The sequence below is a fragment of the Nothoprocta perdicaria genome, unplaced genomic scaffold (assembly GCF_003342845.1).
Source record: "Nothoprocta perdicaria isolate Ctin4 unplaced genomic scaffold, notPer1 scaffold_337, whole genome shotgun sequence".
Lineage (NCBI taxonomy): Eukaryota > Metazoa > Chordata > Aves > Tinamiformes > Tinamidae > Nothoprocta > Nothoprocta perdicaria.
Window position 1 is genome coordinate 541,664 of NW_020455574.1, and position 25,349 is coordinate 567,012.

At 36.7% G+C, this 25,349-nt stretch overlaps 1 protein-coding gene across 1 annotated transcript in view; it reads right to left on the reverse strand.

Moving 5' to 3' along the window:
• LOC112951094 (probable acyl-CoA dehydrogenase 6) overlaps positions 1-25,349 on the reverse strand; it is a 70,303-nt gene that overhangs the window by 19,098 nt on the left and 25,856 nt on the right. Inside the window, exons 4-5 of the mRNA XM_026043712.1 lie at positions 6,759-6,888; positions 2,452-2,558 (exon numbers count right to left, since the gene is read on the reverse strand). Of these exons, the coding sequence (XP_025899497.1) occupies positions 2,452-2,558; positions 6,759-6,888 (237 nt within the window). The remainder of the gene's footprint in view (positions 1-2,451; positions 2,559-6,758; positions 6,889-25,349) is intronic.

Genomic DNA, 25,349 nt, shown 5'->3' on the forward strand with positions numbered 1-25,349 from the left:
GCAAAACCAAGAACCTGGAATTCCTGGGAAAATTGTGCAATTGTGTAAAATAAGGGAGATATGGATACAGCTGCAGATATAGGAGCTTACAAGGATGAACAGCAAGAAAAGGAGATAATACTAAAGGTGATATAAACAAAAGCCATCTATCAACACTATCAGTGAAAAGATTATGCCAAATCTATCTAAAGGAATTGGTATGGAATCTGTGTGATAATGCAAGCTAACAATATAAAATAATCCAAAGTACTGATATTGGTTTTACATGGACACAGACCTCAAGCAATAATATAGACGGAGACTAAATGATATATGGAGGACACACATAAGAGCTGAAGTAAGAAACACGACGCTGAATCAAAGTAGCATGAAAATGTAAAAAGAAATTGGGGCATATACCAAATGATTTACGTTACAGATCCCTTTGTTATGGAACAACTAATGCAAAGCTGCTGTTCAAGCCTCATGGACAGCCTGAGGGAGAACGCCGAGAGCTTCAGTGTTATCAGAAAGATAAACAGTGCTCGCAATTACAGCGTCACAGGGGACTAACTTTCCACATGCCAATTAAAGAGCAAATGCCATTACTAACGGGAGTGTCCAAATACTCCCCGATGCAACAGTCGACAATTTGCTTCAAATACTTGAGGAACCAATATTTTAAAACAACTCATTACGAATTGATGCTCTTTAAGTTAAATTAAAGGAAGCACGATGAAGTGAATAAGTAAGTTCTATGCTTAAAATACAGCAGGCTTTTAAAATCTACTTAATTATTTACGGAAGATAAGTGGATTTAAAATCTCAGGGGTACCGCTGTGAAGCAACTTTGGAATAATTGACTGTAACTATTCTCCCTGAAAGAGCATGACTCTGGGAAAAGGCCACATCAGCAAATATACCATAACACATTTTTAGCATGTCCACACCACTGCTACATATATCTCAATAGCTTAGAGATCCTATTGTGCTGGTCACTGAAGACCATAAGGTTTTGAAAAGCATATCAAACATCTAGGGGCAACTAAGCAGCCAGTGTTGGTCCAAATAGTCCAAACTGTGACCTACTTGATCAGGTAGTCATATGACTTCTGCTTGCAATAATATATCTAAATAAATCAGACACAAGGGAAGTCCAGTTTCAAATTTTAAGGTCAACTTACCGGATGATTACATATCAATACCACATAAGTCAAAAATGTAAAATACATCTCTGGAATTTATTTCATCAGAGAAGAGGAAAAAAACGAATGAAATGGCTCCAAATGTACTCAAATAAAATAAAGAAAAATAAAAAAAAAAAAAGGTAAGAACTATGAAGTGCCACAAGGGAAACTGAGCTCTCACAGTTGAGCAATATCTTGAAGATGAGCAACGACGAATACCAAAAAGATCAAGAAGGACAGCTAAAATGTTTCAGCCATAGAAACAACAGAAACAAAAAGAGAATGAGGAAAAATAGAACTAGCTCTATAGGATGGCTCAAAATAAAACAAATTTTGCCCATGAAATTCCAAAACAGATTTGTAATGCAGCTGAAAAAGCTAGACTTGAACAGGAAGGATTGTACAGAAATTAAAATTAGTAAAAGCAGAGGCCGTTGCTTTTCCCTGATGTGCACAGCTTTAGCATACATTTGGAAAGAAAAGAAATTAATTTACCAATATCAGTTCAAATTAATTTGATCTGTTTATTACGAAACAGATTCTAGAGAAAACTAGAATACGAAACAGACCTAACCAAACTAAAATATGATTAGGCAATTATCATTTAAAATGTAAAGRTGATAATTAGGACAAAAGTAGAAAAATGGACAAGAAACATGGAAACAAAGAGAAAAAAAAATCACATCATGATGTATCAAAAGAGGAAGTGCTGGCTTTCAGGGAATATACTAATGGAGTTCTATCCTTCCAATTTATTAACTCTAGAAATAAGCCTTTGGATGAAACCTATTGAATATTTCCATTCATGATATTTTCAAGAAAAATATAAATACATTAAAGAAACAAAGAAAATGGCACTGGATCATGTAGAGACTTAGACTCATTATTATGTTTACACCCATTAACACTCTTGAAAACTTCTTGCTTGTTGACAAGTCACTGAATGTCATACCACTCTTTATATTGGAAAGACAATTAACACTAATATTTACATCTGTGTTGAATGTGGGCCACATTTAGCATAGTACCTGTTTATGCTGCATATTAATATATTGTGCTTAGCCCATACAGGGTTATGTCTGTTCATGCACTGACAAATACGTTCAATTTGATTGCTTTTAAATGCATCAGAGATGTGCTCCTGGAAATCACTGTATTATCCCATACTTTTCCTTCCTGTATACTCTTCACACATGCTAGTGGTAGGGAAAGTTTCCATAAAATCAAATTCTCTCCATCAGAATACCAGGGTGTCCAAAATTGGCAGTTTGCTAGGTGAGCTTACTTGCAACATCTGATCCAGCTTCCACTTCACTGATGCCCAAAGAAGCCACAAAATCTCCAGCTATAGTTGGTGCAAGGAATTGTTTTTTCAACTCATCTGAACCAAATCTGCAATAATAGAGCAAAAAAAGATATTTTATTAAAAGAAGGTAAAATTTATCTATGGATTTTGTTCTACCCACACAGAGAGAATATAACTTTCCTATGATTAGGTAAAACTTCTCCCAGAGTCAAGACAGAAGAGTTCCTTAAAATCTGTGATCCAGACTCTTCAGCAGAAGGGGAGCCACACTCATTTTAGTGAGACTACTAGATGCCCCAAATCTGATTTTTTTACGGCTGTTGCATTGATCATTGATAAGTATCAGCTCTATATAAACGTAGTCTSTAGGATTTCCCCTCACTGCTTCTCCAGTCTGCAGTTAGCCAGGATGGAGGACCTCTGCTCCACATATTTGCTAACTTTTGTGCCAGGAAACTCAGCCTTTGCAAGGGTTAGTGGTGATGCAAGGCATGTGCCAAGAAGTTAAAATAGACAATGGTCACTCTCCTCAAAGCCTGAAGAGTATTCTTTTTTTGATGCTTAGGCACCTTGACTGATGCAGAATRTAGTAGGTCATAATGTCATATTCCAAGGCTATTTTTTTTTCTAATCCACATGATTTCCATGTAGGGAGATCAATCCTGCTCGTGGAACAGATCTGATGACCCAAGTAATTTTTTCAGTCTTGCTGGCTCAAGATGAAGGCCATGAACTCACATTCACATCATGGTGAGTTCAATTCATATTCCTGCCCTATCATTAGGTAATCTGACCCCCAATTAGACACACCCCCCCCCAAAAAAAAAAAAAAAAGAAAAAAAAAGGAACTGGAAGGTCTCCTGCTCATCTTTCATGCAGAATATTTTTTTTGTTTTGGACATGATCAAGTATAGCCAGCCATTTAATTACACAAGAAAAACATGAAAACACCGATAATGAGAGGAGCTGGCAGCACTGCCTAGAAGGCTGTTTTGACAATGTCTTCCGATGCTTTTCGCTTTGCCAACCTTTAGTTATTTCAACAGAGGATTTTCATGACAAGAACTTGCCTCAAGATAATGTTTTTGGTTTGATACTTCTGTTTGTTTGTATTAATTTCCAGAAAACAGTTCAGCAGTTCCCAAAAATGAGGCTGGGAAAATGTTACTTTCCCATTAGGGAAAAAAAAAAAAAAAAAAAAAAAAAAAAAAAAAAAAAAAAAAAAAAAAAAAAAAAAAAAAAAAAAAAAAAAAAAAAAAAAAAGTCTGGCAAGGCTATCTCAGAAGATCATGTATCTCTATGCTTTTTTGGAAAGGACATGTTCATTGGAAATGGGAGCATGGGACCCTTCCAAAGTTATCATTCAGAAAGGACAGCTATTATGTCAGAAATATATTGTTCCTGAAAAATTGTACTCATCTTAAACACATCCCAGAAAAAAAACAAAATGCACCTTTAGCATCCCTCTAGAATACCTTTTCATGTATGTGTGTGTATATAGACACACACAYACGTCAATAAACTGGAGTTTAAACAGAAGTCCCAACCGTGACATTTTAATATATGTTGCAAGGAATTAGTTTACTGTTTTTTTGCTCCACACTTAATTAGTAACATTGGTGGAATGTCATGAATACTAACACAAAAATGACAATGATAAATGATGCTAAATTGGGTAAGTGGAAAAAAGAATCACAGTGAAAATACAAATTTAAGAACTTTTCCTTGAGCCACACAGATGTGCASAGATGTTCATGTGCTCTGAAAATTAGAAATTGAAAATTACCTTTACTCATTCTAAATAGACATAAAAATCTGGTTTCTGACAGGTTAAATTGCTACATTGAATGAAAATATGTCTAGAGCACATCACTGTTCTGCCTTAATTGTGCTGATAATCATCCYGTTAGAATCATAGATCCTATTCACGTTTATTTCTTTTTCTTCTGGGAGAAAAAACAAAGCTGAACTGCAGTGAATTAATTCAATTAGTAAGGAAGATTCTGAATGCAGCTGACATTGTACAGCACACTGCCAAGTGCAAATTGAAGTTTTGAATATGAACAGCTGCAGGCACTTCTAACACTACTCTCAGCATGTAACTAATAGCAAATGGCTTAGATCAGTACAGAGTAAACCGGTCAAACAGAAAAGTAATCTTTCCTCCTACTGGTCATGGCTMTGCTTAGTATCTGCTAGAAATAATGGAAAATTCAAACAAAGCTTACTATGACAAAATTTCTACAGTGATCTGATATCACAATGGGTATCACTCTAAGTGTGTTTAGAATCCCAGGTCAATGCATTCCTTCACCGCCTCACCTAACAACTGCTTTCTGCATATTAAAGGAAGTAAAACATTATATCTAGAATGTATTTGTAAATTCTGACAGAAAGTTTTGTTCAAAATCAGCTGCAAAGACCAGATCACTGTTGACAGAACATTTTGCATTTTGTTTGAAAATTTGTAAGTCCTACTGCTTCACTTGGAGAAGTCCAACTYGCTCCATTCTTTCCAGATCCCTTCCAGTGAAACAAAAATATTTCCCCCCATTATTTGTCTGCACAAAATAAGACATCGTACTGAATAACTAGTCAATGGAATTGACTCAATGGTGGTGGAAAAAAGCTCTCTACTGCAGACTCAAATCCAGTTACAGATTTCACCATGTTAACAACATTTTCACTGTCTGAGAACATCTACTTCAAGATTTATCTAGCAGAAATGTATGCAACCCAGCAGCTTCAACTGCTCATTTAGTTATAATGTTCAAGTCAAAAGCTGTATGTTTTGGGGTTTTCTGTCCAGAAATCTTTCTTGGAATTTGCAATAGTTGCTTTCATGCAAAGCTCTCTCCAGCTCTCCAGAAGTGAAGCAATAAATGTAATACTTTCTCTCACTAGGCTGAAGAGTTGACATCCTGTGCCACATACATTGATATTCTTGATGAATCTCACTTCTTTACTACAACAGTAACATATGGCCCTTGCAAAGGAATGAAAGCCTAGGTTCTCATACCTATTGATTTTTTAAAATACTCTGGGAATAAAACACTATCATAAGGGGGAGAAAGTATTCTCTAAGGTTTAAAAAAACAAAAAACACTTTATTCTCTTTTAACCATAAATAAGTTACTGTTGCAACACAAGTAATGAACTGCATACTGCCAGCAGGACKTTGATGTATTACACAAGAAAGAAAACTGTTAGAAATATTTCCCGTGGCTAAGATCTCTAAACGTGCACATAAGAAGTATGGATAGATACCATGGGAATAAATAATTAATTCCAGGCTCTAAAGTTGTGTTATTTTACAAATATTTTAAACCTAAAATGTCTCTTTCCATTATTCACTATTCTATAGGTATTTTGTGTTGGTAAGTTTTTGAGGGCATCATTGTTTGAATTTAATCCCCACAACCACCTTGCAGAATTTTTAGGCATATCCTTATTCCAAGGCTGAACTGCTGGCCGGTCTGTTTATAGCCTCCTTCTAGATTTGCAAGGTGCTGTTTTGATGCAGAATGAAACTACATAAAGAGGAGGAAAATAAGAGTGTAAGTCCCACAAGACAATCCATCATTAGAAAAGAGGGAAAAGAGGAAGGAAGAAGAGGAAAGAGGGGAAAAGAAATTGGATTCAAACAGTGCTGGAGTCTAAATGATAGCAGGGGATAAAAATGTTGAACACTGATGTAATACAACGTGCAAAAGCAAGGTGGGTAAATGCATGGAAACTTTAAGGACACATGTAGGTAGTATGATATATGAGCTAGTTTTAGGAGTACTTACAACAATACTGATTATTATTTCTGAAAAATCACAGAGAAGAAAAAATTGGGAAAAAATAGTAAATTGTAAAATAAAATTAGACATTCTAATTATTATAACAAAATACATTCTTGCACTGAAACATCTGMTAAGAAAGAAAACCAAGTTACAAACAATACAGATTTATGAATAGGGGGATTCTGACATCAAGATTTTTTTGTCAGCTGCAGCACCAGTGTGCTGTGCTTGGAAACATATAATTTTATTTTTGTTTATTTATTTTTTTTAAAAAAAATTTTAATTTTTTTAAAAAAAATCGTACATCCCAACATTAAAGAATGAGTATTCTTTCCCCTAAGTAGAAAGCTTCCTGAAGGACAGGTTAGAGAGCAGTTTCCTTTTTCAAGTGCTTCTGAAGAGTAACTAGTAATTAAGTCTGTGCAAGGTTTCCTCCTACTCCTAAGGACATGACTGACAGTTGGGGTTTTAGGCAAAACCAAGCATTGAGAGAATTACCTTGTTAGAGCRGGTGTGCTCATGCCAATTTGTACTCCAATGGCCAATGGAATACCCCCACACCGGATATTTCCCAGTTCTTCTGCCACTGCAATGTTATAGGAGAAGTCCAAACCCATGCCACCATATTCTGAGGGGAAAAAAAAAAAAAAATCTGTGATTCCAGTGCTCGATAGTTATAAGCAATCCAAAAAAAAAGTTTAAAAATGCTAAAGGGCTTGCAAACTAGAATTTTAATGCTTATTTTTAAACGTTTGATTATTATCAGTTTTCCTTTCAAAAGGAAAGGATGTCACATTTTTCTGAAAAACAAGAGTAAACAATAAAACAAAATTACATCTGCTGTAACTATCCRTATGTATATCAGGTCACCTCTAGATATCTCTAAACATGCTAAGTWGCATTTTAGTATCATTACTTTTACTGGAAACAGCAGAAAAAAAAATAAAGGGCTACTGAAAACAACATCTGTAGACAAAATTACTCTTTCTCTTTCTTGCAGTACAGTCACAGGAAAAAAATGGCACAAGGTTAAGACGTGGTTCTCTTCCTCCATGAGAGCTCTCCACACAGATGCTCCCATCCCTGCTATGCTGAGCAGGAGCTAATGGTCCTTGTCCTGAACACTGATGCCAGCACTAAGCAATTGCAGCCCCGTGCTTAGGCTATCCCTATGGTAAATTACCACTGTAGCTTGGTATCAATATTTGGCAGAATTGGGATATCAAATGTGCCTATTTCATATTCTAGCAGCCGGATGCCATAATCATGGGAACATTTTTCATTATCACACGGATGACGTGCTGGGTGGTAAGGCACAAGCACCRACGATTCTTCCTCCCCATGTGCCATCCCACACATTCAATTAAGAGGAYGTTATTCCTCAGCTCCTTCCCAATGACACGGCAGTGTCTAGGGCTCATAGACAACCATATAGTGAAACACAGAAAATTCTGTGATAGATGAGGTAATTTCTAGCCACAGCAAGTAGTTCACATTCCAGAGGAAATACAGTGATAAATCAAAGGTTACCACTTGATGCTAGTAGTTGATGGAGGATTTTTGATCAGATAATGATGCCCACCCCCTATCCCATTCTTTTTAATTCATCTGAAGAGCAGGTAAGAAAATATCCAACACAGACGCAATCTCCACCCCACAACTGCGCCCCATTTGGGGCAAATGAGCACCTGCCATCTGCACAAGCAAGTGCACTTGCTGACATCAAACATTACATGAGCTCATCTATCCCTTGAAGTTTTTTTAAAAATATCACTAACGAAAAATGGAAGAAACAGGGTCCTTTATGAAATAACTACTTTTCAAAAGTTTCATATAAAAATAAATCATGTTTCTTGAGAATATATRCAATTTAAAGATTAATTCCTACTGGGAGCTTATGCAATACAGTAAATAACAGTAATATGGAAATGTCCTTAGCACAATATGTAACTCAATTCTCTTACCTTCACAAAACCCTCACCAATAAATAAATGGCCTAAGGAATGGTATGCAACGCCTGTACAAATAAAGGTAATCTGTTTAAAAATTTGGTTGGTCTAAAAATTTTTTGTCAGTTTTGCACATTTTATAGTAGTGCAGATTTGGATGGATTTTTCCATTTATTTCCCTCACTCATCAAAACTTTCATACTTGTCTTTCTCAAAGTAATTTCAGAAGGGCAGTTTATTGACATGGAAAGGAAGGACCATTTTAAATTAAATGTGCAGATCATATACATTCGTTGTTCATGACGTATTATAACCCTAATTCATGACGTATTATAACAGACCCAATGTGGTTTTCTAAGATCAGTTACTAAACTGTACATTTTAAAAACAAAATGCTGTAAAAAACAGTAATAAATCCCATCCGAGAGAGAGAAGAAAAACATCATGAAGCCCCAGGGTGGGGTTGAAGAGACAGGGCCCTAGCAGAGTGCAGTGCTGATGCACGCTGCAGCCAGCTTGCAACGAGGGCACAGATAACACAAGAGATGACCAATAGATGGAGATAGGGAGAAAGGCAGAAACAAACCGAGAACATTAATCAGCACAAAAACACCTAACTTGATATCCGTTTTGTTCCAGAAGCCAAAGGATAAAAGGTTTCATGAAGAAAGGGGGGCAATTGGATGGATCATTACTGGGAAGAGTGTAGCCATTCCTACTGGACACAGCACTTGACAGAGACAGACAAAATGGCCTGTGCAGCTTTATCCCAGACTAACTTGGGTAACTTTTATGATATGACTAAAGACAAATTTGTCCCATTTGCGTCAACGCTTATGTTTCACTCATTGCAGTTGGGTTAGGGAATGTTGTGGGTTCCTGTTTGTTATCATAAGTTCTGAATTCAAAGCCCAGACAAGGAAACAAGATTATTTCTATTTCTATTTACTTGAGTGATAAGTATGAACATTTTACAGGATATGAATGTTTAAGATTTATTTGGAATAAGCATCTGTTAAGAGGGTTGTATTAACCAGCTCTACAAGCAAGTAACACTTCTCAGAAGTATTTGTCCAATGAAGTACTAGCTTAGAGCAATAGTTCAAGCTAGTTTTCATTCAGAAAAACAAATATCACCCAAAATATTTTTTGTGAGAAATCCATGGTGAAAGAAACCAGAGTCTTTTAAAATAACAAACTATATGTAAATATTCAAATGGAAAATATCTCAAGGGCAAATATTTCGTTTAACTTTACATTGACACTTGTGACTTCAAAAGAAATATTGAAAAGCAAAAATAAAGCCAAATGATGCAAATCTAATGTGGTAACACATTAATAACTCAAAACAAGTAGAATAAGGCAATCTACCACATTCATATTGTTCGTGTATTGCTGAAAATATTATAATTTCTAGAAGTTAAACATAGATGAATCTGATATCCTGCCCATTATTCACGGATTTCAGGTTCTTACAAAAAGAAAGAGAAATTAAATGACAAAAAAGAGAGCATACATGAACATACAAAGAAAGAAAAAGTTCCTTACTATGCCTTTAAAATTCACTCCAATCACAGAGGTATGAGATGTTTATAAAAGAAATAATCATCATCACTATCAAAATTCACTATCATATTCTGTAGATGCAAGGTTAACTACATTAAACTCTTAGTAAAGGAACTGAGTTGCACTTCCATAGTATATTAAACTTGCTTTTTAAAATTGCTTCTGTGGTTTTCTGCTAACCACAACCATATAATTTGAACCTGAGAGAAAATGAGATCCTAATTTTATATGGGGCAAACTATTTCTACGCTGTTAAGTTTGTGAAGCAGGAGTTCAAGATAAATCAAGTTTTAGAAAACTTTTTTTCTTAAGATGCAGATGTACATTCTTCTTCTAAATAATTTCATTTGATATCAAGATATTTATATACAAGCATATACAGACAGCAAAGACAGCGTCCTTAAATGGAAAAAAGAATTTATCTAATCGTCAGCTACAAGAAGTCAAAACAGAAGCACTTCTAAGAAAATCAGTGGGGAAAATAGTCAAGGACAAAAAAGAGTCTGTGCAAAGGGACTTACAAAGGCAAAGAACAAGCTGAGGTCTTTCGTATAAGAACTCTATTTATACAAAGATGAAGACATTTCTTATGAATTGCTCACGTACAGGCAGCTCCCTGTTCAAAAAATTACTGTGTTCAATGAGGAAACAGGTCTGAAGAGTTTAGTCCAAATTTGGTGAGAGTTTAAGCTTGTTCCTACTGGGAATTCATTTTTCTGATCTCCATTTATCAGCTCTCAGTTGCAATGACATCACCTGTAGTGAAAAAAGTTTATAAGAGAGTAGATGCAAGGCAAAAACACAGGCTCTGCAGAGTATTTTAAGAATGTGAGTTAGCCTGGAAAAAGGAATAGTGAAAACACAATATAGGTGTGTGGTTACTCAGTCTTTAATGCAATCTCGTTTACTTAGAGAATTGCCAAAATTCACATAACATATATATCTACCAGAGGAGATCATGCAGAATTATTTCTGCTATTGCCACGTAATTCAGTGMTAAAGATGCTTTTTAATGACTTTAGAAAATAAAACATGAATCAACTCCCATTTAGAAGACAGGTCTGACAGAATCCCACATCTCCAAGATGACAGAGCTAACTGGCAGTTTTCACCATAACCTATAATTTTAAATCAACTGAAGCAAATTTTAAGTTTCAAACCTTGCTCACTTGTCATAAATACAGTTCAAGATTTTAAACTCCGGAAGACTAAGAGTCCTCACATTACATAACTGTGTCATCAGTTTGCACAGCATATAAATCTTACATAAAAGAYAAGAAAGGAGTTTGGGTAAGTGCAACCTAAAGAATTTTCCCCAGTGTGTTCTCTTTGATGTTCAATTGGCAGCAAACCATTTTCAAAACTTCAGRTTGATAAGATTAGGAAATACCTATTGCCTTCATGGTTTTTGCTTTATTTCTGTGTGCAGTGAAAAAAAATCCTTCTCCTTTCATATAACAGAACACTGTGATTCCACTTCAGGCTCACTGTTTTTTTGTTTGTTTTGTTTTCGTTCTTTGGTTAATTTACCCAGACCAGTCCACAGAAAGCCAAAGGAAAAAAAATACTCTTGTGATATGGTATTCTTTAGAAAAGGAAAAGGAATTTTGTGTTCATTCCTTTCAAATAGTTACAGTTAGCCARAACGAGTAGGCTCCTATGCCAATTAGTGACGCAAATGAGGTGTTCCTGCAATACTCTTTACTCTGCATTATAAGTCGTCATTGTTACTGCTTCAGAAAGCAAATTATTGAGATGAATAATTGGAGGTAATTGGAGCTGCCTAGCACTGTCTTAGATGAGGGGTAGAGATATCCTGGAAAATACAGAGGAAATCTTCCTCATAGTTCAAGGAAAAGAAACTTCCCTAGAAAAATACATATATTAACTCTACAAAACCTGTTATTGAGCAAATCTGACAAGCATTGCATCAACATATTTTAAAATGGTGCATAATGGCCAGTCCTGACATCAGTGTGAATCAGCCCTTGGAGACACTGAAATAAGGATTCAGATTTAATGAGACATCTATCAACCCATGTAAAATTTGTTCTTCATCCCAAGAAAATGACTGCAGCTTGAAAACTGAAATAGCTTAAAAGCAGATAGTCAATTTTTAAATTGTTTATAAATCAAATATTCTCACACCTGTAAAAAAAAAAAAAAAAAAAAAAAGGATGTACAGCAACATTATATACTGCTGCTGCTCCTGTACACACTTCCTCACAGGAACAAGCACACCACTGTAAAAAGTTAATGCCAGTCTGTATCAAGGTAAGTTTTGCTACAGCAGGATCTCATGAAGTATGAATACATAAAGAGGAGTTGAAAGTTATATATGGTAAAACCCAGACATGCAAAATCCTGTAGATGAATAGGTCATCTACATGGATGATGAGAGGATTCCACACAGAAGGGCTCTTAAGGACATTTAATAGTTCAATAGCATAGTCAAGTCAAGTAAGTAGTCAAGTGCAATAGAAAGAGAAGATTAATGACAGGAMTAAGTATATGCAATCAAAAAGAATTTTCGGAAGTTTGGTGAAAAAGAGCATCTGAAATCAGAAGAAACCGTACTCAATTTTGTAATAAACTTTACGGCCAAAGAGCAGACTGATTACTTGCACTACAAACAGGCATCAGGATATAAAATTAGCATTCAAAAGACCCAATTCATGGTCTAAGACTCTGTATTTCATAACAATATTTAATCCTCAGATCACATAGCATTGCATTTTAGTTATTAAAGTTGCTGTTTATTAAAACTGCTATGTTATTAGTTAGCATAAAGCTTGACTATTTATCAGACAAAACTATTTCACTTCTCGTAGAAGAGATTTTATATAAGTGTATATATGTGTGTGTGTGTATATATATGTCTATATATGCACACATATATATACATGTATATATACACACACACACACACACACACACACACACACACACACACACACACACACACATATATATATAAATAAATGAGAAACCCAGATTTGTCTGGAATGGCAACCTTTATCTAATTAGTTCAAGATGTCCTATCATAAATTTAACTTTTATGAGATCACAGGCTTGGAAACTTGCAATGTCCAGATGATGTTATAAAATGAGAATTAGAGTTACGGGGGGGAAAAGAAATTTGAGGAAAAAATGGTTTTGGACATGTTGCAATAAAAGGAGATTTCTGAATTCACTCAGAAGATACTTTAGTGAGCTCTGCACCCATTCTGAACATAGTCTGTCCAGCAAAAGCGCAGTAGCCTCAGTAACTCAAGGCAGAAATGCACTGCAGGAGACTTCTACATAAATCAGCCCAGCTTTACCAAACAATTTTCCAGTGGCCAGCCTCCTAAGACTTTGAGAAGTTAGGCCAGATGTTAAAAAAACACCATGCCAGCTCATAAGACGTGCCAGACGTGCAGATCAGCGTATTTTTAGTGCTGTAATAGTGAACAAACTACTAAAGAGATCTCTATGAACTAATAGTACAGCTATAATCACATCCCTTAGTACTAAGTAATTTCCTTGTTTATGGGTATTCAAAGCCAAAATTCTCTTCAACTGGCAACATCTGCATCCGCAGAAGTGACATCGCTGCTGGTGCTGGGCACAGCTCCCTGCCTCTCAGTGCCTCCAACCCCAAGAGCTGCCACAGCTTTCACAGGGCCAGGACACTTCAGACAGCTCAGTTCAAGACCACAGCACAGACAGGAGAATTGCTGGCTGTATATTTTACATTAGCAGACTGTTTTTGAAACTGCTTTGTGCTAGCAAAAGTAAAGTGACAAAAGCAACATTTCTGAGCAATAGACTGTAGTTAGCTGTGTGAGCTCAAAGTTCTCCAGTAAGTATCATGAGTTTGATCTGGAAAAAATGCCAGACAAATTCAAAAAAAAATTTGAATGGCACAAATTCTTGAGATGCAATAAAAAAAATTCACTTTCAGTTGCAAGAAAATTTCAATTTTTTTTGCAGTCTCAAAAGCAAGGATTTGCTGCAATACTGTATTCTTATTTACTTATTTTGAAAGTAGAGGGTATATGTGATTTTAGCTACAAGCAAATGGAGTTTCACTACAATATAAAGCCTGTCAAAAATGAAGTTATGAAGTTTCCCCATCCAATACTATTTTCTTCAGGAGTTTTTGTTCAAAACAATATTTTTATAAGTATTTCATTGTGCCCTGTGATATTCTCAAGAAAATATCATCAACCAGGATGATGCATCTCCCTTGAGTTGGTTCTTAAATTTGCATTCAAATCAGCATTCAAGGAAGTAAAGTTAAAATCATGAAAAGCAGGATACTCCAAGTAGGAATGAGAGCACCTGGCTGAACAGAAGATAAAATTGTAATACAGTTTACTGCTAAAAATACAAATTGTGTAGTATATAACTATCATACTGACAGAATTAATTCTATATCTATATAATAGCCTAGGAAAAGGGGAATAAAGACATGGCTAAAGCTATCCATAGAAAAATGAGGTAAGTTTAAATAAAAAGTAACAATAACATCAAAACACACATAAGGCAGCAACAACACCTTTCTGCTTTCCCCAACTCCTGTTCCAGTTGAATTATGACTTTGGACCTAATTACTTATGCATCTAGTAGTATAAATATCCTTTTACTGCATAAAATTTAAATTTTAGATAACCAAAAACAGAAAAAAATGGCTTTAGAAAATGGATATAGTAAAAATATATTTACACTGCTGAACACATTAAATATATTCAGCTAACATTACTCCTCTCCTAATCTTGAATACTATCTCAATTTACAGACCACTCCAGGAATCTCATCTGGGCTACTCATGCATTAAGCTGCTGCTGCAGAGCTTTCAGAATGTCAGAAGCAATTAATTTCAATGATTTTTTTTTCCTCCAAAAAGTAGCTACACAACGAATTATATCTCAAAATCTTGTTCTTAAAATATCACRCCGGAGCCGCAAAGCAATAAACGTATTCTTCAGGAAAATAATGCCTCAAGTATGTTGTGTTCACATAGTATATCTGCAAAAGAATTCAATTATGTCAAGAATTCTGAGAGAGAAAGCATACTAAATCAACATATATATTATATCATATATATTCATTCTCATGGGCTGTCTCTGGAAGTAAGTTTTAAATATTCACATTTAAAAAAAAAAGCAGCAGAAACTTTATATATATGCAAACAAATTCTTCTTCCCAGAAATTAGACAATTATTCCAGGAGATGCTTGAAAAACAAACTTAGAAGTGCTATCTCAGTTATCCTCACTGCTGAAGATAACTAACATAGTCTGTAACAAAGTTTCCTTTCAAATAAGGAAAAAATAATAGCAGTGAGGCCTAGAATACTCTCTGCCTCCTGAGATGCACCAGAGCCCTTGTGCTATTCCCATCTCTCCAACATAACTGTGGTTGAAAAACAAAGCGGGAAAGGAGGGCAGAGAGCTTTTTCTCTGAGGAAAAAGCTTTGGCCAAAACTACTGCTTAAGTCCGTCTTTCCATTAGATCTAACTGCAAACAACTTTAAAAACAMGATAGGCCTGGCAAACATCTATCAAATAACCAGTTTTATTAGTGTTGTGTGTACTGTTTCTAAATGAGTCAGTGAAACACTGGAAATCAAAGGGAAAGTGCCAGCCAGTTTATCAGTATGGAGGTGCAGTAATCTCCACAAACAGAACACGCAATTATAAAATTATGCTATTAATGACTTTTAGCATGTGTTTGAGAGTTTCATTACTTTCCATCTCAAACTATATATGCCAAATATTTTACAGASTGTCTTTTAGAAACAGAGCCACTAGTCACAAAAATACTGGCCCAGTTTTCACATGCCTCCATCCACCCAACTCCAACAGAGAGGACTCCTCCAACCATGAGCATAGCTGCATATCTCAGGGCTGGGACAGAGGAATCTGAGCAGAACTTTATTACCAGGGTACATTCACCAGGGTGATTCAGCTCATTGTTGAGGTGCTCTACTGAGGTTGATCACGCAGCCTTCATTTTCCATGCCCAGATGCTATTTCTGCTCAAAAGGTAAATACTTTGCCTCACCTTGCTACTGCTCCTAAGCCAGAGCTGAGAGCTGGCTGCTAAATTTTTGAGTATTTCACGAGATGTGCTAAAGACACGAGCCCGTTGACTCACGTGGCACTGTGCACTGGACAGGAGGTTGTGGGATGGCAGGTATCACCCATTCCAGCTGTGTGCTCAACCCCTGGCCCCTTGCACCCATCCATGGGTGCCAGGCCACTCTGCTGATCAACTCCAGCTCCAACATGCTTCTCCTGCACAAACCCCATATCACCACATGAAAAGTACAGTGTAAGTTCAGCTTGGGGTACCTATGCTCTGGTGGAGAGAGGAGTCACACTCGGACTCTCAACTGTCTCCATAAGCTACTCAAGAGCGGTATTAGCTGTTTAAACCTATGAAGCAGCAAGGTCAATGATAGCAAGATCCAAGTCCAGAGTGAGCTTGGAGAAGTCATGTTTCAGCAGCCAGATTTCACTCAGGAACCCCATTCTGATGCTTCTGCAACATCCAGTATGACATTATAATAAATGTATTAAAGCTGCTTATGCGATTCATTAATGCTCAATGAAAAGCCAACTTAGAGCATCTCCCAGCATTAGGTGATGTCAGAAGCAGTAACTTTAAATTAACAGTGAGTAAAGAACTGGTAGCTGTGCCTCCTTTCTCCSTATTACATCATTATCCTCAACCATATGAAAGAACCAAGAATGAAAAAACCCACACTGAAACATTCTTCCATATCCAATGGCCACGTTTAGAATAGAGGAAGAACAAAGATATTTCTCACTAAAATATAGTATCCTCCAAATTAGTAAGAAGGTTTAGGGTTTGTTTCATTATTAGTAGCAATGAATATTTATATAAGCTGCAGATATATCTGAAATTCTGTTTCAATTAGAAAAAGCTTAAAAAGTTAAAAAAGGAGAAGCATAAAAGAGAAGAAAATTATTCTGCCTGAAAAAAAAATATATAGGAACTCTTAGATAACAACTTCATCACTTCAAGCCAGATATGAAAGGTTAAACATGGATTAATGTGTATATTATTACACCTTCCACCCCCCCAAAAAAGGTAATTAAAAAAAAAAAAAGAAAAAAAAGAAAAGAAAAATCACATCACATTTATTCAAATACGGTAACTTTAGTTCTGTTTTCTCTTATAATGCTGTTCGTGAAGAGTAAGTTTATTGTCTGAAAAACCTCCTCCCATTGTGATCATTGCTAGTCCTGTTTTCTGTGACTTTGGAATAACTTTGATAAAGGATAGACTAAACTGAGCAGTGATGGATTATACATAAGTACACCATTCACAAACTTTCCTGAAAATAATGCTAGAACAAACTGACCCTAACAATCTCACTTTCAAGTGAAGAGTGAAAGAGACACTACTCTCTGCTTTTTAGGGATTTTTATACACAATAAAATGTAAGATTCCTTTCTTTATTGTGTAGATCCTTCTTATGCAATAGGAATATTGCCATAAATTAAAAAAAAAAAGCCCTCACCCACCTCAATTACTATTACTATTACTATTTCAGGGAAATTCCTGTGTTTGGCCATTCTGCTGCTACAGATGGAGCTTAYGCTGGCTAATAATTTACTACTGGAAAATGTTTCCCCCTTGCAACTTAATTGCAATTCATTCTGTAGAATTTTATGTGYCTTCCTGTTTTGCTTTGGAGTGGCTGGTACCGTCAGATTCCCCATTAAGCCATGCCTGCAAGTTGAAGGAATGCCCGCAGCGTGCCAACTACCAGGCCAGTTAACTTCAAGCTAATTCGCTTAGAAGGCAAGCRAGAAAGCAAATATTATATTAAAATGAAGAGTTTGAGGAAACTATCTGAAGACAAGTGTGGATAAATTAATCTCCTTAACTGCTCCCTAGCTGACAGGTTCCCTTAAGTGTGAACTCACCTTTGGGCACTGTGGAACCCTAGTTCCTTCTGCTAGTGGAGATCTATCTTTTTTTTTGCCACAGTCAGGATGCTTTTGGAAAATCCTACCCCAAAGTGTGGACATTGTTTTGTCGACTAAAAACAATAACAAAGATAGAAAAAAAAATCATACAGATTTTACAGTTGATTGAGAAGACCTCTTTGTTTAGCCTAAAAGCAATGAAGTATGTGTGACAACGTTATGTAAAAACAACTCACACTGGGCTTTCATTGTCCCTAATGTTTCCCTGTTCACAGACTGGTTGAGGTTGGAAGGGATCTCTGGAGATCACCAACCGCTCTGCACAAGTAGGGTCACCTTGTGCACATTGCCCAGGACTGTGTCCACGTTCACACAGGAATATCTCCAGAAAAGGAGACTCCACAAACTCTCTGGGCAACCTGATCATGTCCTGTCACTCTCATGCTAAAAGAGCTTTTTGCTTTTTTGTCATATTCATATTGAGAGGGAATTTCCCATGCTGAAGTCATACCTTTTTTTTTTTTTTTTAAAAAAAACTATGATCTCTAGCTAAGTTTGTGAACTGTGGCCTACAACAGCCCCAGGATTACTCCAGCTGATCTCTGACCAAGAAGCTTCACCTTGTTACTACCAATGTTCCTTGATGGTCACATGTCACTTTGGGGATACAGGTTGCTACCCAGGTCTTTTCTGTCAGGTCTTTTCTGCTGAGAAAACTACATATCTAAGAGATACACAACTACAAATTTTATATTTAATGGCCAGCGAGATGACAAAACCTTCAAAAGGTATTATACTATGGACTGTCTTGTGGAATACTTTATGACTTAGTAAATATTTTTTCCTTTTACCTTTATGATGATAAGATCCACAAAGCTTATAAAAGTCATGGAAGAGGACAAAATGGAAGAAAGAAGTAATTTGGAAAAAGATGTTATGCTTGCCATCTAACTTACTAGGTATTTTATCAACTCTTTGGCCAAACAGATGTTACAAATCTAACAAAGGTGTAAAGATTTAAAAAAAAAAAAAAAAAGCAATACTTTGCCACATTCCTGAAGTAACAAAATGGAAAAAAGTATGAACTCAGAAGTAATCTAATTCATTAAGGAAAACAATAGAAGAGTAATTATAAGGAAGCTCATTGGGAACGCAGGCAGACAGATGGGAGGAGACACGTTCTACATCCCAGGAAAAAAAGCAGAAGGAAGTATCCTGATTGCTATACTTTATTTTAAAATCTAATTCAAAGAAGCACGAGACAGAAGGAAACATGAATTCTCACAATCTCTTTGGTGTCTATTCTGACTGAAGATCCCTCTTGTGAAAAGCCAGCAGTAGAAGCCTCCTGCAGATAGGGAACCTGGAGCAAGGCAGCCCAGCTCCACCACTCGGAGCAGCCCAGGAGGACTCCTTACCCAGGGGCACAGGTAGGTATAAGCTAAAGCTCCCTACAGCAATCCAGCCCTAACAGGAAGACAGTAAATTGCCAGTCTCCAAAACCTATAGCTGTCTTACCGATGCAGCTAAGATCTCTATTGGCGAATAAAATCCAAGATTAAAAATAAAGAATTATCTTTTCTGCATTTTCAACTTTGCAACCAGCAATATAAATACACCTCTCCCTAGATTAAACTTTCTCACTGCCATCTTGTAACCCTATCTGGTATTAGGATTGGACTCCCTGGAGCCTGGCAGACACAGAGCTCACCAGAGCCTTCAGTTCTGCCACAGGGGTGTGGGCACATGTCTGTAAAAGACTGCCATCCAAAATACAGATTTGGGACTTTTACCAGTTGGGKCAGTAATTTTCCTACCCTAAAGGTGGATTTGAAGATGACAGACTAACCAACCAGTGTCCCTTTTGCAAGCAGAAGAAAGAAAGTTTTTGACTCCTGAAGTAACAGTGATCATCACACCATTCAGCAATGCCACTGATTTCAGTATCATCTGGCTCCCTCATACGCATAAGGGAAGAGTAACAGAACYGTAAAAATAAATAAATAAATAAATAAAATCTGGTTAATACCTTACTTGAACCTTTTCAAAGACAGAATAGCAGAGACTTGAAAAAAAATCATACAGAGTTAGTGTCTTTTTGGTGGTTTCTTCCATAAAGTAAGTTCTAAAAGTCTTTCCATCCCAATCACAATCTCCCTTGCATTAGACAGAACTAGTTGCCCAGAGAGAGAAATAAGAAAACTAAAGAGTGATGGTTTCTTTGTTTAGGTTTTTCTGTGTTTATAGTTGAGTATTTTCTCATAGGTTTCAAGATAGAGGACTTCACATTTTTTACTGTTTCCACTATTTTAAAATTAAAGACCTAAAGAAATTAAAGAATCCTATAAGTTCAGGAAGAGTGAGTCCCAGCTGCATATATTCTCCTGCSTATTTAATGATCTGTTCTCAGCATTAAGGTCTCCAGCTGCTGGTAGGTATGTGACAACCTCAGTTTTCCCCGTTAGCACTTTTTCAAATTATATTTCACCTTTTCTCTTCATATTCTAAGCCATTCCTTCTTTTCTTGTTTATACTTGCCAGATATACTCTGCAATCACATGCCCTTAATTACTCCCTAGATAAACTATTGAACCCTTTAATTGTTTCTACAAATCAATCCTTTGAGCTTTTTCTGTTTGATCCTTCCCAGAACTAGTATCAGTTTGCCAATAATTTTCAGGCCAAGACATGCCAAATGAGAGCTCCTGTTCCAAATCTCTCTGGATTTTGCATTTGGATAAAGAATTGTAAGTGAAAATTGCCTGCAACCACCCCAAAAGCCAACTTCACCGCTTCTGAGTTTACCCTACAAATTACGATGATGTCTCTTACACTACATGAATTAAACAGCTGCAGAAATCTAAATATCCACATAATAAATAATTCATTTGGAAATATATACTGTYACCACATGGGGAATATTAATAAAAATATTAAATTATAAAAGATTAATTAAAAAAACATTTGACAATACCATAAAGCCTTCTCAAAGCAATGCAGAGACGTTGTATTACAACACAGTACACATATAAAAAAAAAACTTCCAAAAATAGCAGAATAATTCTTCTCACCAATATCTGAACATATGAATATTACAGTAGCCCACGAGTATGAGGTGATGAGTGTACATGAGAAAAAATAAATGGATAATTTAGCAGTGAGCACTGAACCAATAAGAATTATAATAAAAAAAAACACTGAAAGTTGAAGATRGGATGTAAATTTTTTCCATAAATATTTATGGCATTAGTGATGGCAATTAATCTGCCTCACAAAACAGCCAAGTAGAATACGTACAGAGGGAAAAAAAATAAGTGGTATTTTTTGCCATCATACCAAGGGAAACCATGTCAGATAAAGCAGAGACCATTGAGGGTTCCTTGGTTTTGCCTCCTCCACTAATTTGGTAGGGGGTCTTTGCTAGGAGCCAGGATATTTCAGCACATATGAGAAAGATCTCCAGACCTGCTTCAGCTTCTAGTAGCCAGCAGACCAGAGTATGGAAAAGCCCCACTGCTGGGGTGCTGTGCACTTAAGCTCCCACAGTAACTCCTGCACGCTTCACTACATTTATCCCATAAATTTCCTTCCGTATTGCAACAGCACCTCCATTTTTTTTCTCCAAACATTTCCCAGTAATTCCTTCCTTCCCTTCCAGTAATTTCAGTCCCTGCAATAGTGTTAACTTTTAATCTCAAATTAATTTGGTTAACCTTGAGTACACCAGCCAGAAGTTTTAAGGGAGACTGAGCACTTTGTATCATCAGAATTGTTTCTTAGGAAAGCCTGATAAAACACATTCCAGCTTCCCAGCAATGGTATTCAGTGTCACCCTTCTTTCAAAAGGGCACTGCTTCAGTCCAGGTAGCAGTAGCTTTATTTAATCGTGGATACAATTCCGCCTACCTTTAAAAGCTATGCTGGACAAAAAGCAGGGTAAGACCTCATTTACCTGCTTCCAGAACCAGTACATACATCATTGGCTCAGGGCATACCCCTCAGTTACAGGGAAACACTTTTCCTGCTTCCTAATCCACTGTTCATTAAAGTCAATGAGGATACTGCCCTTAATATCACTGCCCAAGGATTTGCTACCTGCCTCATAYTTCCCTCATTTTCTCTTGTGCCAGTGTAATTGTAATGGGAGAGAGTCTAGATCTGCAGGTGCAAACCATTCACAGCAAACTGACTGATCTATTTATTCAGTTCAAGGCAGCTTAAAGGAGCTGAAAGGTTTGTTAAGACATCAACTTAAAAAGAATGACAGATGTGCTAATGAAATAACCAAAGAGGAAGAATAATAGCTACCTTATCATTACTTTTTTTTAATCAGAGGGTCAATTTTCAAAAAACTAAAATTCTAAACACATGCCCAGTTCTCATTAATGCTCAACAGGAAGATGACAGAAACYAGGACTCAGGTCTCTGGAAGTTTATCTGGCGCAGAGGTCACTTAAAGGTGCCCAACACCTCTGAGCGGATAAAAGATACAAATAAGCAATAGGGAAGATATATTCCAGTATCTGAGAACATCAGCCAGTCAYACAAGTGTTTAAGACGCTGTTGCAGGAGCAAGGTATGAATGCTGATATAGCATCTCCTCAGAGTATTGTCTCAAAAACACACACAACAAGCCCTCGAGTGTGTGCCCTTTGCAGAGAAAGTTGATGTGTCCTCCTAAAAAGGAGCAGTGGGTGCTTTGATTCTGCTCTTTACTGCCCATCTTCATAAGAACGATGGGTTCAGAACCTATGTTCAACTTAAGATACCTGCATTTAAGGCCAGCACTTGAAAGTGACTTGATACTGCTGCTCTGTTTTTCATGTTAAATATTGCTCTGATTGATTGCAATTCATTACCTATGAGCAAAATTATAATTATTAAAAACATGTTTGTGGATCCTTCATATTCTTGAGGGTCAGATGAAATAAAAATTTTACCACCAAGTGGTTTCACATCCAGATATCAGAGCACTAAGAACTTTTTAAAAATAGTTATAAAAACACTCCCATTTTATTAAAATTGTTCAGTCTCACAAAAAAAAAAAAAGAAAGAAAGTGTGACAAGAGTGTCACAGCCAATAAATGGGGGATAGAGGAGGAGAGTTACGTGGGTATATAGGGAGATACTGGAGGCAAGTACTTCTATGCACACATCGTCTACTGAGACCTTTTGGCCTTAGCTGCAGTAATTCCCCCTAACTTTTCTGATTAACAAACAAACCATCCTGAAGAAGAACTTTCTCTGCCTCTCACATTCATTACAGCCACACAGACTCATGATATCAGGGTTTGGGTTCTGGCTCTGCCCCAAGGCAACATTTACATTCCCTCCTTCCTCCCCTGCCCACCGTGTTAGGCCAGCGATAGTCTAAAGGAAGGTTTCTGAAGACTACCCGACATAACCAAGCCCTGGCCTCGGTTGGGGCCTCCAAGCACAAGTGAAAATAATCATGACCTCAACTTTCTATCTCACTTTCATCATCCTGTAAGTGTAGCTCTTGGGTTGGTTTTTGCCTTTTAAAAGCCAGTTTTTCCCCAGTATAGACTGAGATAAAAAGGAATCATGTAAGGGCCTGCACAGCTCACAAGTCAGGAGTAATTGCAGAATATGAACCTTACTTCACTAGTGTGCTAATCTCTATTGAGCATTTTGCAACTGTGGCCTCAAACAAATCCATGTCTGTCATCTACAGGAAGTTTTCGATTATATCTACATTTTTCTATATAATTTTTCTTCTTTCACTTTATTGAGTCCTGTTGTGGCTAAAGCTTACAGATTTTTATTGAGTCCTGTTGTGGCTAAAGCTTACAGATTTAAATTAAGCCCTTCATTATTATTCAGCAGAACTTATATTTGAATCCTTATCCCCCAAAAATCTATTAGCATGCTTCAATAACTTACTTTAAGGATATTTCCTTGCCAGAAAAGGAACCGCAGAGTTTGCCGTTATTTTTGAGCATTCATGGATTACACTTAATATCAAATTAAAAGCTGTTCCACAATGTCAAAGATAATGCTCTGTATAATATTCTGCCTTCTGGAGGTAATTTTGTATAATTAATGCTACCTGTTCATGCAGTCTTTTGTGTTCTGAAGTTTAATTTATACTCCCACATGGAAAATGAGATCATTCAGTATGTGGAGCCATTTTCAGAACATAGATCACTGCTATTCATGGAATCAACAATGTACTCACAGAAATTTAAAAATATTTTAAAGCATCAACTATTTCTCCCCTTCTAGCATTATCAGAAATTTCATTCAAAAGATAGCAAAGTAGATGACCCTAGATAGTGCTAAGGATCAGATCAGAGATCATCTTCCTTCACATTTATAAACCTGTACATTGCAAGTTTCTTTCTGCAGTTTTCCCTATCTTGCATCACAAATGAGTTTGTTCAGTATTGAAGAAAACATCCAGAAGAACTCCTAACACCTTCCACCTACATTAGAGATTCGCTTGTGACTCAAAGGTGACTGGTAACAGCAGGCATTTCTAAAGACCAAAATAGAGTCTTCCTTAGCCAATATTCTAGGAAAGACAAAACTATAATTTCACTAAAGAGAAGTAAACTTAAATTTGAAGAAAAAAAAAATCGCAACTTGCATACAGTTACAGAGTAAGTTTACTGGAAYGAGTTGAACATTTCCTGCGGAAATGACTCCAGCTTTAAGTGAAGTATTTTCCTCTAGGAATTTCATTCTTTGTTCTTTCCCTCTCTGACGTCCTCCAGGATTATAGGACTCGATATGGCATCCAGCCACTATTTAGGCAGAGACATTCCCAGTACTTTGTTCAGCAGATGATACTCAGAGCATAGGGAACTTCTTTTATTTTGAGAGCCTCGAATTTTTCTGATGCCTCATTGTCTTGATGACTGCAAGATGAGGAGAGCACCTGTCCAAATGCAACAAATGCATCACAGTTTCTTGTACAGGTCCAGCAGCCTCCAGTTTTTACAAGCATAAACCAGGATGTACGGTTTATGCAACTTTTCCCACATGGAGATGTGTAAAGAGGAAAATGCAACATCCCAGGATGTTGGCTGGCCAGGTCAGATCCCTCTCAGAGTGCAGAATCATCACAGTGCAAAGATCTCCTCTATGACTCCTTTGAAATGCAACGGAGATACAGTTCTCCATTGTCATAAATTTAATTTTTAGTAAAGTAGAACCTGATCAGATTATTTCAAAGAGGACAGCATATATGTGGCACGGAGAAGAAAACTAACGAAGGCTTTCAACAAACAAATATTTATTTCACATTACACCATTCCTTTTCATTTTTCAAAACAGCCCTGGGCAGAGTGACACTGGCCAACGAGCAAAGCTATTTTCCCTCCATGGTGCCAAAGGACCAAAGGACTGGGCTAAAAAAAAAATAAAAAAATATTTTCTTTTCCCCTTTTTAAATCACGGGCCAAGCATGACAGTGTTGTGCACAGGAAGCATCTGGACCCTGGAAAGAATTTCCTGTGCTGCTGCAAGCAACAAGTTGAGCTAACTGCCACTTGCTGTCAGCTACAAAACAGCACATCACTTGCGGCCATGTAGGCTGAGACAAAGAGGAGGATTCCAGCCACTCTGTGTTTGATTCTATCCACTTATCTGCCTTCCTTGGGA